General features: G+C 41.6%; 2 protein-coding genes across 3 annotated transcripts; both read right to left on the bottom strand.

The window, feature by feature from the left end:
• Positions 1-1,471: 1,471 nt before the first annotated feature.
• Positions 1,472-5,688, bottom strand: rsph14 (radial spoke head 14 homolog). The gene is made up of 6 exons (XM_061672688.1): positions 5,499-5,688; positions 4,665-4,767; positions 3,357-3,475; positions 3,050-3,281; positions 1,809-1,945; positions 1,472-1,743 (listed from the first exon to the last, which is right to left on the bottom strand). The coding sequence occupies exons 1-6, from the start codon at positions 5,671-5,673 to the stop codon at positions 1,472-1,474; spliced, it is 1,038 nt and encodes a 345-aa protein (XP_061528672.1). The 5' UTR covers positions 5,674-5,688.
• A 1,177-nt stretch (positions 5,689-6,865) lies between these two features.
• On the bottom strand, positions 6,866-11,522 carry srp19 (signal recognition particle 19). 2 transcript variants are annotated; one of them, XM_061672697.1, is made up of 5 exons: positions 11,307-11,522; positions 9,217-9,292; positions 9,043-9,114; positions 8,843-8,951; positions 6,869-7,370 (listed from the first exon to the last, which is right to left on the bottom strand). In XM_061672697.1, the coding sequence occupies exons 1-5, from the start codon at positions 11,342-11,344 to the stop codon at positions 7,243-7,245; spliced, it is 423 nt and encodes a 140-aa protein (XP_061528681.1). In that variant the 5' UTR covers positions 11,345-11,522; the 3' UTR covers positions 6,869-7,242. The 2 variants fall into 2 exon arrangements, with proteins under 2 accessions (XP_061528682.1, XP_061528681.1); XM_061672698.1 differs by lacking the exon at positions 9,043-9,114 and having other exon boundaries at positions 6,866-7,370.
• Positions 11,523-12,347: the final 825 nt, after the last annotated feature.

The following is a 12,347-nucleotide window of genomic DNA, read 5'->3' as shown; positions in this document are numbered from 1 at the left end:
AAAGCGCATCATATGACAGATAGATAGATAGATATATAGATAGATAGATAGATAGATAGACAGACAGACAGACAGACAGACAGACAGACAGATAGACAGACAGACAGACAGACCGCGACCCTGAACAGGATTAGTGGTATTGACAATATGAAGAACACTATAGCGTTGATATATAATAATGGTAAAATTAGCTTGGCGGCATGAGTTACGTGGAGCATTTTAGCATTAGCAGTAAACAAACAATGTGGTCATGTGACATTAGAGTGACACAAATTGTATTTCCATGGCAACAAGGACACTACTACTTGTGGCAACTGCAATTATTGTGAAAATATGGTTAAGACCACCATATTTGTGGATGTCCTTAATAATAAGGTGCACAATGTAAACAGTTTCATTAATTGCAAGTATATATCAGTTGGAATGTCCTTGTGGGTGCTTTTACGTAGGCTTTACTAAAAGGAGGTTAAGAGAACGGGTAGCAGAGCATCAGTATTAGAACGGGAAACATGAATTATCCTATTGAAAAACATTATAAAGATGCAAAACATGGGGGGGACTCAACCTTACGAGTATTGGCTATTGAAACTATTTGCCTTGGTGCCAGGGGTGGGGAGAGACTGATAAACGACTCAAACAGAGACATTTTGAATGTACTCGTTGAAAGGCAACTAGCCATCAAGGCCTCGATGAAGATTTTGACCTTTCACCCTTCTTGTGATCACCTTGAATTATGATGTTACCCATTAATCAGATCTGCTTTCCATCTTGATGTGGCTGCCCATCGAACACCCTAGCAGGAATTGTATGTGCCATTTATGTATTCATGACTATATTTTTTGTAAATATGAGGCACAGTTAGTCATGTGGTGAAAATACATATTGGTATTGGCTATGAGATTTTCCAATTCCTTGAAGAATCTATATTTGTCTTGTTTTAACTGCTACTGACTGTGATGACATTGGGTGCCATTTTAACTGCTGCCCCCAGTGGCTCACAGAAATAATGCAAGTGTCAAGCACACACCTGAGCGTCACACCTGCTTTCAGTGGCACTATAATTAGGACTGCACAGTATTGTTGCCAACATCCTGATGGAGGCCAGTGGGCCAATACGTGTTGGTGTTTTTTAACAGCTGAACCCTTACAAATAAAGACTTCTAACAATTGTTATTCCACTCAGTGCCTAGAATTTATCTGGAATTGTTTTCCAACCTCTTTTTCAAGGACACTATCGCGTTGACGTATGTATGTCTTTGAATGCTAACACTAGCTTATCTACATTAGCATGTGACCTTGCAGTGACACACAATGTGTTTCCATAGCAACATGAACGACACTAAAGCAGCTGCTAACACTAGCTTTGTAGCATAAGTTATGTTAGCATTTTAGCATTAGCAGCGATCAAGGCATGTGGTCATGTGATACAATGTTCCCTTTATTGAAGAGAATAGAGGTTAGCTCAATGCTGTCACGGCGTCCAGGTGACAACATTAACAGCGGTGCGAGCGGCGCACCGGATGTCAGCGTCTTCCTCGGGGGGTTCGCTCCTCCCCACCAGCAGGGGGAGCTGCAGTAGCAGGCGTTGGCGCCCGTCGGGGGCCTCAGCCAATGAGGTGAGAGCTCTGAGGGAGTACAGTACCAGAGCCTTCCTCCTCTGCTCCTCTTCCACGTCCTGTTTGCGTTCTGAGAGAAGCTGCAGCAGAACAGGGAGGACGTCCAGCTCCAAACACTGATGCTTACCTACGGAACAAACAACAGGTTGCTGATTGGTCGGGAGGGGCTCACATGGTTGTACATGACGTCACCTGTCGTGATGACCACCGTATTCATGATGGCGCCTGCAGCGTTGGCCTGCACATCCACGTCCTGGTCCCGCAGGAGGTCCGCCAGGACAGGAAGTACTGCTGCCTCGCATACCTGACGCTTCCCCTCCACCGGAACGCTACATCAGAACACACACAGTCATCACTACAATTCCCATGATGCATTTCACCATCACCACATCTCCATAAAGGTGCAGGTTCCCTCCATCGGCACAGTCTTCACTACAACTCCCATGATACATTTCACCTTACCCAAGTAAGAGTAGTGTTACTTTAAGTAACAGGTCAAAGTAGTCCACCAAATAATTACTTGAGTAAGCGTAAGTAGTATTCATTATTCAGTGAAATAACTTCTCAAGTACCAAGTAACGAGTGAGTTGGGGAGAGGAGCCAAACAATTTACTCAAATACTGTTACTTTAGAATAATAGGACTCAAGTAAAAGTAAAACGTAGTCCTCCAAATAATTACTTGAGTAAGAATAAATACTGAGTAACTGCTGATTCACTTCTGACTTGTTTATTTTTAAATCAGAGAATGAACATCAAAAAGATGTAAATATAAAATAAGAACTTCAGACATTGCCCAACATTATCACTTTAACACAAATAATAACTTAAATCTTCAGAACATAAACTTAGGTAAATTCAGCCACAATAAATGGCCTTAAATTAACTTTCTTGGTTTACACTTGTGAAACAGAACAATCGACTCATCAGTCAAGATTAAATAGAAAACCGCAATGTGTTTTCTCAAGTTCGAACCAGGGTTCTTGTCGGCTGAAATGTGGACGTTTTTAGGCAGACAGATGTCATCGCATTTATTCTTCGTAATCCATCCATCCATCCATCCATTTTCTATACTACTTGTCCTGACATAGTTAGGTTGGATTAGTGAAACAGAGTCAAATCTCACTCATAAACCAAAATAGGTTGTACAAGTAATAATAAATACCTGTAGATAAAAATACAAGTAACAACCGGAATGTGGCTCAATGTAACAGCTTAAAAGTTGTTTCTTCTTACCAAAAATACTCAACTAAAAGTAAAAAGTATGTCGCATTAAAACTACTCCGACAAGTACAATCGATCCCAACAGTTAATTAGAAGTAACGGAGCAAATGTATCTCGTTACTACCCACTTCTGGTCTCAACATCAGCACACAGTCATGCTTACAACCCACGATGCAATTAATCTTCATAGCAACACAATCTCCATCCCAACCTGAGCGCCATCATGGCTCCCGCCGCCTCCCTCCGGATGTTGGAGCAGGCATGCGAGAGCTTGCGTCCGATGAGCGTGACGCCGCGGTGGGACAGGGCGGGGCCTGCGTCCAGGCGCGAGCAGCAGCTGAGCGTGGATAGCAGCAGGGCCTGCACCTCCTCCTCCTTTTCCTCCTGCTCCTCCTGCAGCTTCAGCATCATCTTGGGAACCAGATTCTGCAGGGCGTTGGCACCTGGCATATGAACCTCGGGGTAAAAAAAACATGTTTGCTGTGACTCTGTGATGTCATCCAGGTGCACCTGCCTACCTGCGGGCAGCAGCGCCAGGCTGTTTATCACGCGGTGGGCGCGCGTCCTGCAGAGTGGGGAAGGGTCATCCAGCAGCTGAGACAGACGGGCCAGGAGGGGTGAGGACAGAAGGGCTTGCCTAGAGAGGAGCATGCGTTAGTTTAGCTTGTTAGCAAGCTAACATTAGCATGTCTGTCTGTTTGATGTATTTGTGTTCAGGTGTGCGTTAGTAATACAGTGGCACCTTAATTTAGGAATTTGTTTTGTTCCATGACAAGCTTGTACTCATACAACAAATTAATGTTCCCTCTTGAAATGATTTGAAATGCCATTAATCTGTTCCAGCCCCTCCAAAACACCACCATTTTTTGTTACATATTTAATTACAAAGAAAATAGCACTATATTGTATGAAAACATTTTAAAAAATAATTACAAATGTAAAGACATCAACTGGTTTTATGAAGTGTAATTACTGAACCGAAGTGAGTTGAGGAGCTCCATTTTGATGACGTACTTTTCTGCCATCTTGTGGCATCTATAAGCAACTTGAAACCATTTTAGGTGGAGCGTCAATTGTGAATTTTCACTATTCGCTGTAAGGCTCGGGTCTTACATGTTTTTAATAAAGATAAAGCGCTGTATTGTATGAAAACCTAATAAAATATATGAAACGAGAATGTGACGAAATAAACTGATTTTATGAAGTGTAATTACTGTACATACTGTCACATTCATGTGTTGGATGTGTGCCTTTAAGGGGCGTGGCCTTGTGAGCGACATCAGGCGCTGGAGTCAGAGTAGCTTGCAAGTGTTTGCATTTTGTATTTGCTTGTTTGACTGCTTGTCCCCTTCAATAAAAAGCTGGCAATGTATCGTCGACTGTTGCTCTTCTTGTCCACATGCCAGCGTATTATTGTACCTTAATTGCTCCATTTTTTTCACTTCACTTGAGCGGTGGATCCGAAGCACGATCATAACTCAAATTTGGATTCGCCACACAAAACAAACAAAAACAAAGAAATCGACCAAGCGACGGCTCGTAAACTCGAGGAACCACTGTTTTTGATTGTAGCATCCCCTACTGGGTGGGAGGTATTTCTGGATGCTAACCTGTTTTGATAATTAGCATTTTCGCATCCGATTCGCAGTCAATAAAATCTACGTGTTTAAAGTATTTCATTGTAGCATCCCGTGATGGCCTTAAGGTGTGACTGAACGGTAATGTAATTTCGATACTTATCAAGGGTTGCCGTCTTTTGGTGACATCACACAGCGCACAATCTGACGTTATTCTGAATATTTGTAATATATTTGACTTGACGTTACCTCGCGATGTTGTGGCTTGTGATAAGGTGCAGAAGCTCGCAGGTTCTGGTCCTCACAGCCGAATCTCCGTCCTTCAATAGAACATCCAACTGGTCCAGAAAACCTGCAGGATCAATTAAAAGTAAATGTTGGTGCTCTTTATTCAGAAAATTGATTTGTCACACCAGTGGTGACGTTAGGCCTATTTTAGGGGGGCATCAATGAGATTTTATACGGCCCTCCCTCCCCCTGCAACAACGAGTTATATAAGCTTGCAAAATAGTCGAATCCGATACAAAGTTTTAACATTGCCATTTATTCAAAAGATAACATGCCACACAATGTAAAATAAAACATTTTCTTCACTTTGTTACTGTATCGTTACTGCCAAACAAATCATGCAAGTAACATACAACATCTAATGAGACAAACCAAAAGTAGCAACAACTTGATCTCTTTTTCTCCCATTTTTCGCCCCTCTTTTCTTCTTCCCTGTCTTCTGGACAGTTTTGGTCATTTTGACATGTTTCCAGGGTTCTCTGGGGTCACATGAATTAATTTGTCTCAAGAGCGCGAGCAGTATACCAATCGTACTATACTGTTCATAGTTCACTTTGCTCCTCTTATTTTATTTAATTGTTCATGTGAATTTCACTCATTTCATTTGAATATGTTTCATATTAAATGTTAAACCCCCCCCCCCAAAAAAAATCTTGTTTGTCCCATTTAATAAACTGATGGCCGTGTATCACACACACACACACACACACAAACAAAAATGATTTTTGGCCCCCCTTGAGGCCGCGGTGCCCTTTGCATTTGCTAACCCGGGCCAACGTACATTTGCTGGCTTACCTTCAGTGACCACCTGGTAGAGCCGCTCCGGATCGTGTGTGAGGTCGCAGAGGGACGCGAGGGCGCGCAGCCTCCTGGCGGCGTCGGGCTCCACGAGCTGTGCGAACAGCTCCGGGATGGCCAGCCGCCCGAAGGCGACGGGAGCTCTGCTCGGGTCGATGTGAACGCCCGTCATTTCAGAGTCCTCGATCGAATGGTTCGGGGGCTTCTCTGGTGCTTGCGTTGGATTGAGAACGTCACTTAGTTGGTTTTGGTGTGAATTGTTTTCAGATGCTCACGTAGCAACCGTTGCGTAGTAACGGGTGTAAATAACCCACGAGGTTGGAGACATTCCGAGCAAACATACTCGTCACTTAAAAATAAAATATGAAAACACGTTATGTTTGTTATCCTGTATCATAAAATCGGTAGTTGCATGTTTGTTTTAGTGCATGTCACCTTAGTGAGGGTTTGTTTTGTCATTTTTTTAAAATAGATATTACCTTAATTTGAATTATTACTCTTTTAGTTTATACAGTCATTCATAATATAATCCATTGGTTTTGATCCAACACCTGGCTCTAGTTCTGCTTCTGTTTTTTCTGGTTCTGATCCCGTTCTACTTATTTTGTTTTTTGCTTTTGTTATGCAGGTTTTAGTACTGATTTTAACTTCTGGTTGTAGTCTTGGTTCTCGTTTTAAGTCTTCTGGTTTTGATACTGGTTCCTGTTATAGTTGTAGTTTAGGTCTTATGGTTTTGAATCTGGTTCTAGTTTTACTTTTGATTCTGGGTGAGGTTTTAGTCCTGCTACTAGGTCATCTGGTTTTGACTTTGGTTCAGGTTTTACATCTTTCCGGTTATGAATCTGGTTCTGGTTTTAATACTGTTTCGGGTTTTAGTTGTGGTCCTCGGTCTACTTCTGATTTTAAATCTGGATGTGGTATTAATTCTTTTCCAGGTTTTGGAGCTTCTGGTTTTGAGCCATTGCTCTGTTTTTTACAGGGACTTCTTTTGGCCTCAATAGATTACCCCAAAACTAAATTTAGAGAAGTGGGTTCTGAGGTCCAGACACAAAACGGTTCCTGGTTCACTGAGGTGGAAATTCCTCATACAATTGTGATGGTTTGTTTTGTACTAGTGACCTTTATAGTCATAAGGAGGTAAGAAAGTCAAGTACAGTGGACCACCGCATACACACAGTTCAGCACCCGCGGATTCACCTTGTTGCTGGTTCCCCCTCTCCGCCAATTTCTTTAATGTTTTTTTTTTTTTTTCCATTTTGGGGGGCGGGGGGGGGGGGGTTGAAACCCCAAAACACTGAAGAGGAAAAAAAAAAACATTTTTTTTTTTTTTTTTTTAAGAGATTTCTCTCTCCTCCTCCCCATGCAATTATAATGGCCGTCAATTATCTGTGCATTTTGCTATTTGCGATCGGGCCGGGTCTCGATCTCCCTCGAATAACGGGGTCCCTGTATGCTGTTCATGAGCACGTTTTAATTTCACACTTTTGATTTGAACCAAAGAAAAATGTGTTTATTCAGTTTATATTTTCCTCTCAACAAAAATCTGAAGACACGTTTGCTTTTTCTGTTTTAAAGCAAATCAAAGTTCTGAGGCAGGAAGGGATACGCCTCTTTTGCAGGCCCTGCAAAACTTTCCAAAATAAAAGAAAATGTGAAGAGGTTCGTGTTGTTTTGAGGCTGGACGCAAACCTTCTGCTCCTGACAAAAAAAACGATGTAAAGAATAAAAAGGTGAAGAGAGTTCATTTCTTTTTCTTTTTAGTCTTCTTTCCATCACTCTGCTGTGAGCTGCTCTCGCCGCCGCCACTCTTCTGCGTGCGACTCTTCAGCTTGGGAATCATCTCGGACACGTACAACATAACATCCTTGCCTGAAACACCCACAAACACGGAGTCATACTGTGTCGTTTGTTGCTCCCACTGAGCAGAGAGAATATCGTCCTGTAAGTATTGTAGTATGCTGTGTTTGTATGTGTTGCTGCTCTGTGTGTGCCAAAGTAGCAGTTGTTTGAAGTTTTATAATTACGTAACGTGTATAGCTTTTGCATTATATGTTAGCAATAAGCTAGCGGACTTTTGCTATTATTGCTACCTGAAGGACAGATATAGCGCTTTTCCATTACAAGTTCCAGAACGGCCTTGACCTCGCTCTGCCCGGCCGCTGTTGCTTTTCCATGAGAACATGCACCAATCAAAAGTGTGAGGGATTTTTTTTTTTTTTTTTATTCACTGGACGAAAACCGCACTCAAAAGAGCAAACATCCACTGGCCAGTCAAATGGAAGTGACGTCACCGCGCTTGAAGAGATGCCTACGCCTGCCGGCCAATCAGATAACAGTGAAGTCACGGCCTTGCTCGGTCTGCGTTTTAGAACCAAGTCAGAGGAGGTTCTGAGGAACGGTGCCATTGTCACCGCGTGGCCTCGAAAAAGTGTAACGGAAAAGCGACCACACAGGGCGGAACCAGGCTGGTTGGGGGTAGAACCGATACAGTGGAAAAGGGGCTATACACTCTGGTTCTAGCCCTGCTTCTGTTTTTACATCTGGTTCTTGTTCCAGTCCTGGGTTTACCTCTGCTTCTAGTTCTAATTCCAGTTCCAGATCTAGTTCAGATTGTGTTTCTGCTTCTGGTTTTATGGCCCTGCTTCTGTTTTTACATCTGGTTCTTGTTCCAGTCCTGGGTTTACCTCTGCTTCTAGTTCTAATTCCAGTTCCAGATCTAGTTCAGATTGTGTTTCTGCTTCTGGTTTTATGTCTGGTTTTGATTCTGCTTGCCAGAGAGCGGGTTTTGATTCTGGTTTTGGTTTTACTTCTTTTTCTAGTCCCGCTTCTGGTTTTGATTCTGGTATTACTTCTGGTTCGAGTCATAGTTTTGGTTTTGTTTCTGGTTCATGTCCTTGTTTTGATTCTGGTGCTTCTGGTTTTGATTGTGGTTCAAGTCATGGTTTTGTTTCTGGTTCAGGCCCTGGTTTTGATTTTGGTTCGGGCTTTACTTCTGGTTCTAGCACTGCTTCTAGTGTTAGGTCTGGTTCTAAATCTAGTTCTAGTTCAAACTGTGCTTTTTATTATATTCCTCGTTTCACCTCCGGTTATAATCCTCATCGTGGTTTTACTTGTGCATTTGGTTATACTTCTAGTTTGGTTACCGGTTCAGGTTTTACTTCTGCTTATAGTCCTGGTTCGGGGTATGAATCTGGCTCTAGTCCTAATTTTAGTTTTTGTTCTGGTCCTAGTCCTGGCTCTAGTGTTGATTCTGGTTCCAGTCCTGATTCTGATTGTGATTGGTGCTGCTCATGTCTACGTTGCTACACACCACTCATGGACTTCCTGTGTGACCCACTTACGCGAGGAGAACTTATTGTGACACAAGGTGCCGTCCTCCTGTTTCAGCTGAACTCGGACCCGACCTTTGAATAGGACGTCACGGTTCCACTCTCTGGGATGCATTTTGTTCTGGACACAAAAAAACAGACAAATATTCCCATCATGAAGTGACTTTCTGTCCCAGGAACATCACGACAAGGAGGTACAGCCAAGTTGTCACCTCCACCAGGACGTTTATGCCGGCAGCTGTCAGGACATCACGAATCTCGGTGCACGAAGGGTTTTCCACCGCCTACACGAAAGCCCGTCCATTTCACATTATACATTAAACAAACAAAGACACTCGTGACATTTTAGTTGATTTCAAATACATGATAGGTTTTCAGTTTATCACCTTCTCAGCAGGGATTCTTCGTCCTTCAGCCAGTGTCTTCTTACTGTTGATGTAGACGGGATAAACGCAAATGAACCTGGGCAAAACATTAACAAAATTAATTCTAAATTGTTAAATAAACACTAAATATAACATCTGACAATGTACACTAAATATCAGTGGTAGGAAGTAAAGAACAAACACAGCATTACTGTCCTTACGTAGAATTATTACGTAGGTATCCTTACTTGAGCCATTATTTTTCTGACAACTTTGAATGCGATCGGATGCTAGTTATCGAGTCCTCACAGTAAACTTAGATGTTCTGCTTTTTACTGTGCCACCCCAAAAAGAAGCTCGTGTCAACATTCAAGACCTCCGGCCCAAATTTAAGGACACTCATTGGGGTATGTCCCGAAGTTAAAACAACAATCGCCAGCGAAGATAGTCATCACTCAGAAAACATCAGCAGCTAATATAGCACTAGCTAACAACATGTTTTTTTTTTTTGGCAGCAATAGAATTAAAACCGAAGGGAATTTAGACAGGAAGATGTAGGTAAAATGAGAAGACAGGCAAAGCTGAACTGTATAACTTCGAGATATGTTACTCCAAAATATTATTGATTATTTTCTCTACAAAATAAAATTGTTGTGGTCTATTACAAATATTTTATTAGCGGTCTTAAATAGAACAATGACCACATCTGCAACTGCAATGCATACTTTGGTTAGTACACACTGTTATGTAAGTAACAACACAGTGTTGTCTCTGCATTAGTCAAACAGTGACAGTAAGAAGGACTGTTGCACCTATCGAATATTTTTAGAATCTAGTATTCTACCGATTACCCGTATCAATTAATCAGATTTAAAAAAATGGCTGTGAATTATTAAACACAATAATGTGTGTGTGAGGTGAGGGTATTTTGTTCACTTGGGGTGGCCATCCTCACGTCACATTCTACTGTAGCATCTGTAACTTGGAGTGTGTCTGCTTTTAAAAAGGTGGAAATTGGCCTGGTGAGTGATGTGGGCATCAGCGAATGGGAATGTAAAGTTTGCTGGCTGTTTACTGGGTGTCCCAAGTGTCAAGTGACTCAGCATTGAGTTTTGGCCATCAGCAGCTCATGTATGAATGTGCTTGTTTTATTAATTAATTTATTAATTAATTATGTTTTAATAATATTTGTTTAATAAATCGTTTGAAAGCGCACCAGGTGATTAGTCTATCCTTGACCGATGCGGGGGCATTACAATACATCTAAAAAGCAATGGTAGGCTCTATTAAATTAGCAAACATCGATACGTTCCCAAGTGTTGCCGATCGCAGACATGCTGTTGTGGTACACGTTGCACTTTATATTGCGTGTTAATTTGTGAATGGATCCCAACTTTGGACATACTCTGTCTTTTATGGCATCTTTCCCTTTTGGCTCGCCGCCATACTTGTGTGCGCGACTGCAGTAACATTAGTCAGGGTGTAAAAAATTATCACTGCCAAGCCTCAAGGCAGAGCTTTTGCCGCTACCTTTTTTTTTTTTTGTAAATCGGTTACTCGATTAATGTTTGCAGTCCGAATAAGCAGCATTATCGGCCATGCGTGAACCTCTCTTCCCTCTGCTCTGTGTATATGTTCATGTATGTTGTGTTGATCATATTTGTTCCCTCTAACCACTATTGCTGCTGAAACGAGGCAAATTTACATATTGTGGGACTAAATCTTATTTAATCTAATTGTAGCTTAGCCAGCTACCTTTTCTCTGGTGAGTACCTTCAGTGAAGTTAAACTATATTCAATGAAGAACAGCTTGCAGCTTAGCATACATTTTCCAAGTAGCTCGCCCAACGCTGCATATCTGGACTCGAAAGAGTGGCTTATTATCAAGTTTTGTAGAAGTCTTCTTGAACACGTCATGCTAGACGGCCCCTGGGTACGGGTACAACGTAGGAACAAACATGACTCCAACCGATCGTCGCCATTTAATCTAAAATTTTAATAGTTATTATCGCGTGAAAGTGATGAAAACCACAGATATATTCATTTGTAAGACATACATTTAAATGCAATCACAGTTAGGGTTAGCTTCACTAGCTGTAGCAACAACTCACCGCTCCTTATCGGCTGGGTTCTTCGTTAAATGTGCCATGTTTGGGTGGCCGCTTTCGCAGTCCTGAATGTAAACTAAAAGCAACGAGATGATTTTATAATTGCCGTAAAGGACACAGTCTTGTGTACCGAACCTTTACGCACGTTCTTCTTTCACCGACCGTGTGGGTATGCGTTCAGCTTTGCTCTAAGCACCGCCCCACCGGTGGGAGCCGATCGGGTCATCAAACGTACCCTGTCCATTAATACGTCAATTTCAATGTACTTGATCAACTGGTAGGTTTGTTGGGTTTGATATACTGTTAAATAGCGATTGGAGAAAATAAATCTGAATTAATAAATTAAATACATTAATAAATTTGTAAATATTGAACACATTATGTTTTACTCATTGTTTAAATTCTCAAAAGACCCGACCGAACATTTCCTACATAACTGTGAGAAAATGTCTTCGAGGTGGCTACTCCGCTCCAGGCCGTCTTGCAATCTTCCCTAAAACGATTTATGACAACATCCACGCGATTCAATTTTGGGATTTTGATTTTTTTTTTAAAGAAAAAAAAACTACATTTTTTGGGGGTATACCTGGCTCTTCAACCCCGAACATAAGGTTTTGTTCTTGTTTTCAGTTCAGGTTATCGGGTGTCTATCACATTCTGCCACCCGACCAAACATAAGAAAAGGTCCATTACCACCGAAGTACTTGTGACACATGACAAAGATCAACACTTGGGGGGATTACTTTTACTCCCAATACTTAAGGACATTTAATACCAGAAAATAACTTTTGATCAGATACTTTGAGACTTTTACTCACGTAATATTCTACAAGATGTCTTTAGCTTCGAGCAAAGTTATTTTCTGTTAAGATAACTGTCATTTTTCAGTTAGTTATACATGACTGGCACATTGCCACCCGGAAGTACATGTGACGTCATCGCGAAAAAGCTCTGATCGCATAATTAAATCAAGAATATTTCATGATTATTGCAGAGGGGTTCTAACATAGTTAATTCGAGCACATTAAATAAAGCATATTTGAA

The sequence above is a fragment of the Phycodurus eques genome, chromosome 3 (assembly GCF_024500275.1).
Source record: "Phycodurus eques isolate BA_2022a chromosome 3, UOR_Pequ_1.1, whole genome shotgun sequence".
NCBI classification, from domain to species: domain Eukaryota; kingdom Metazoa; phylum Chordata; class Actinopteri; order Syngnathiformes; family Syngnathidae; genus Phycodurus; species Phycodurus eques.
The sequence above is the reverse complement of the archived record's forward strand: the minus strand, read 5'-3'. Positions and strand labels throughout refer to the sequence as shown.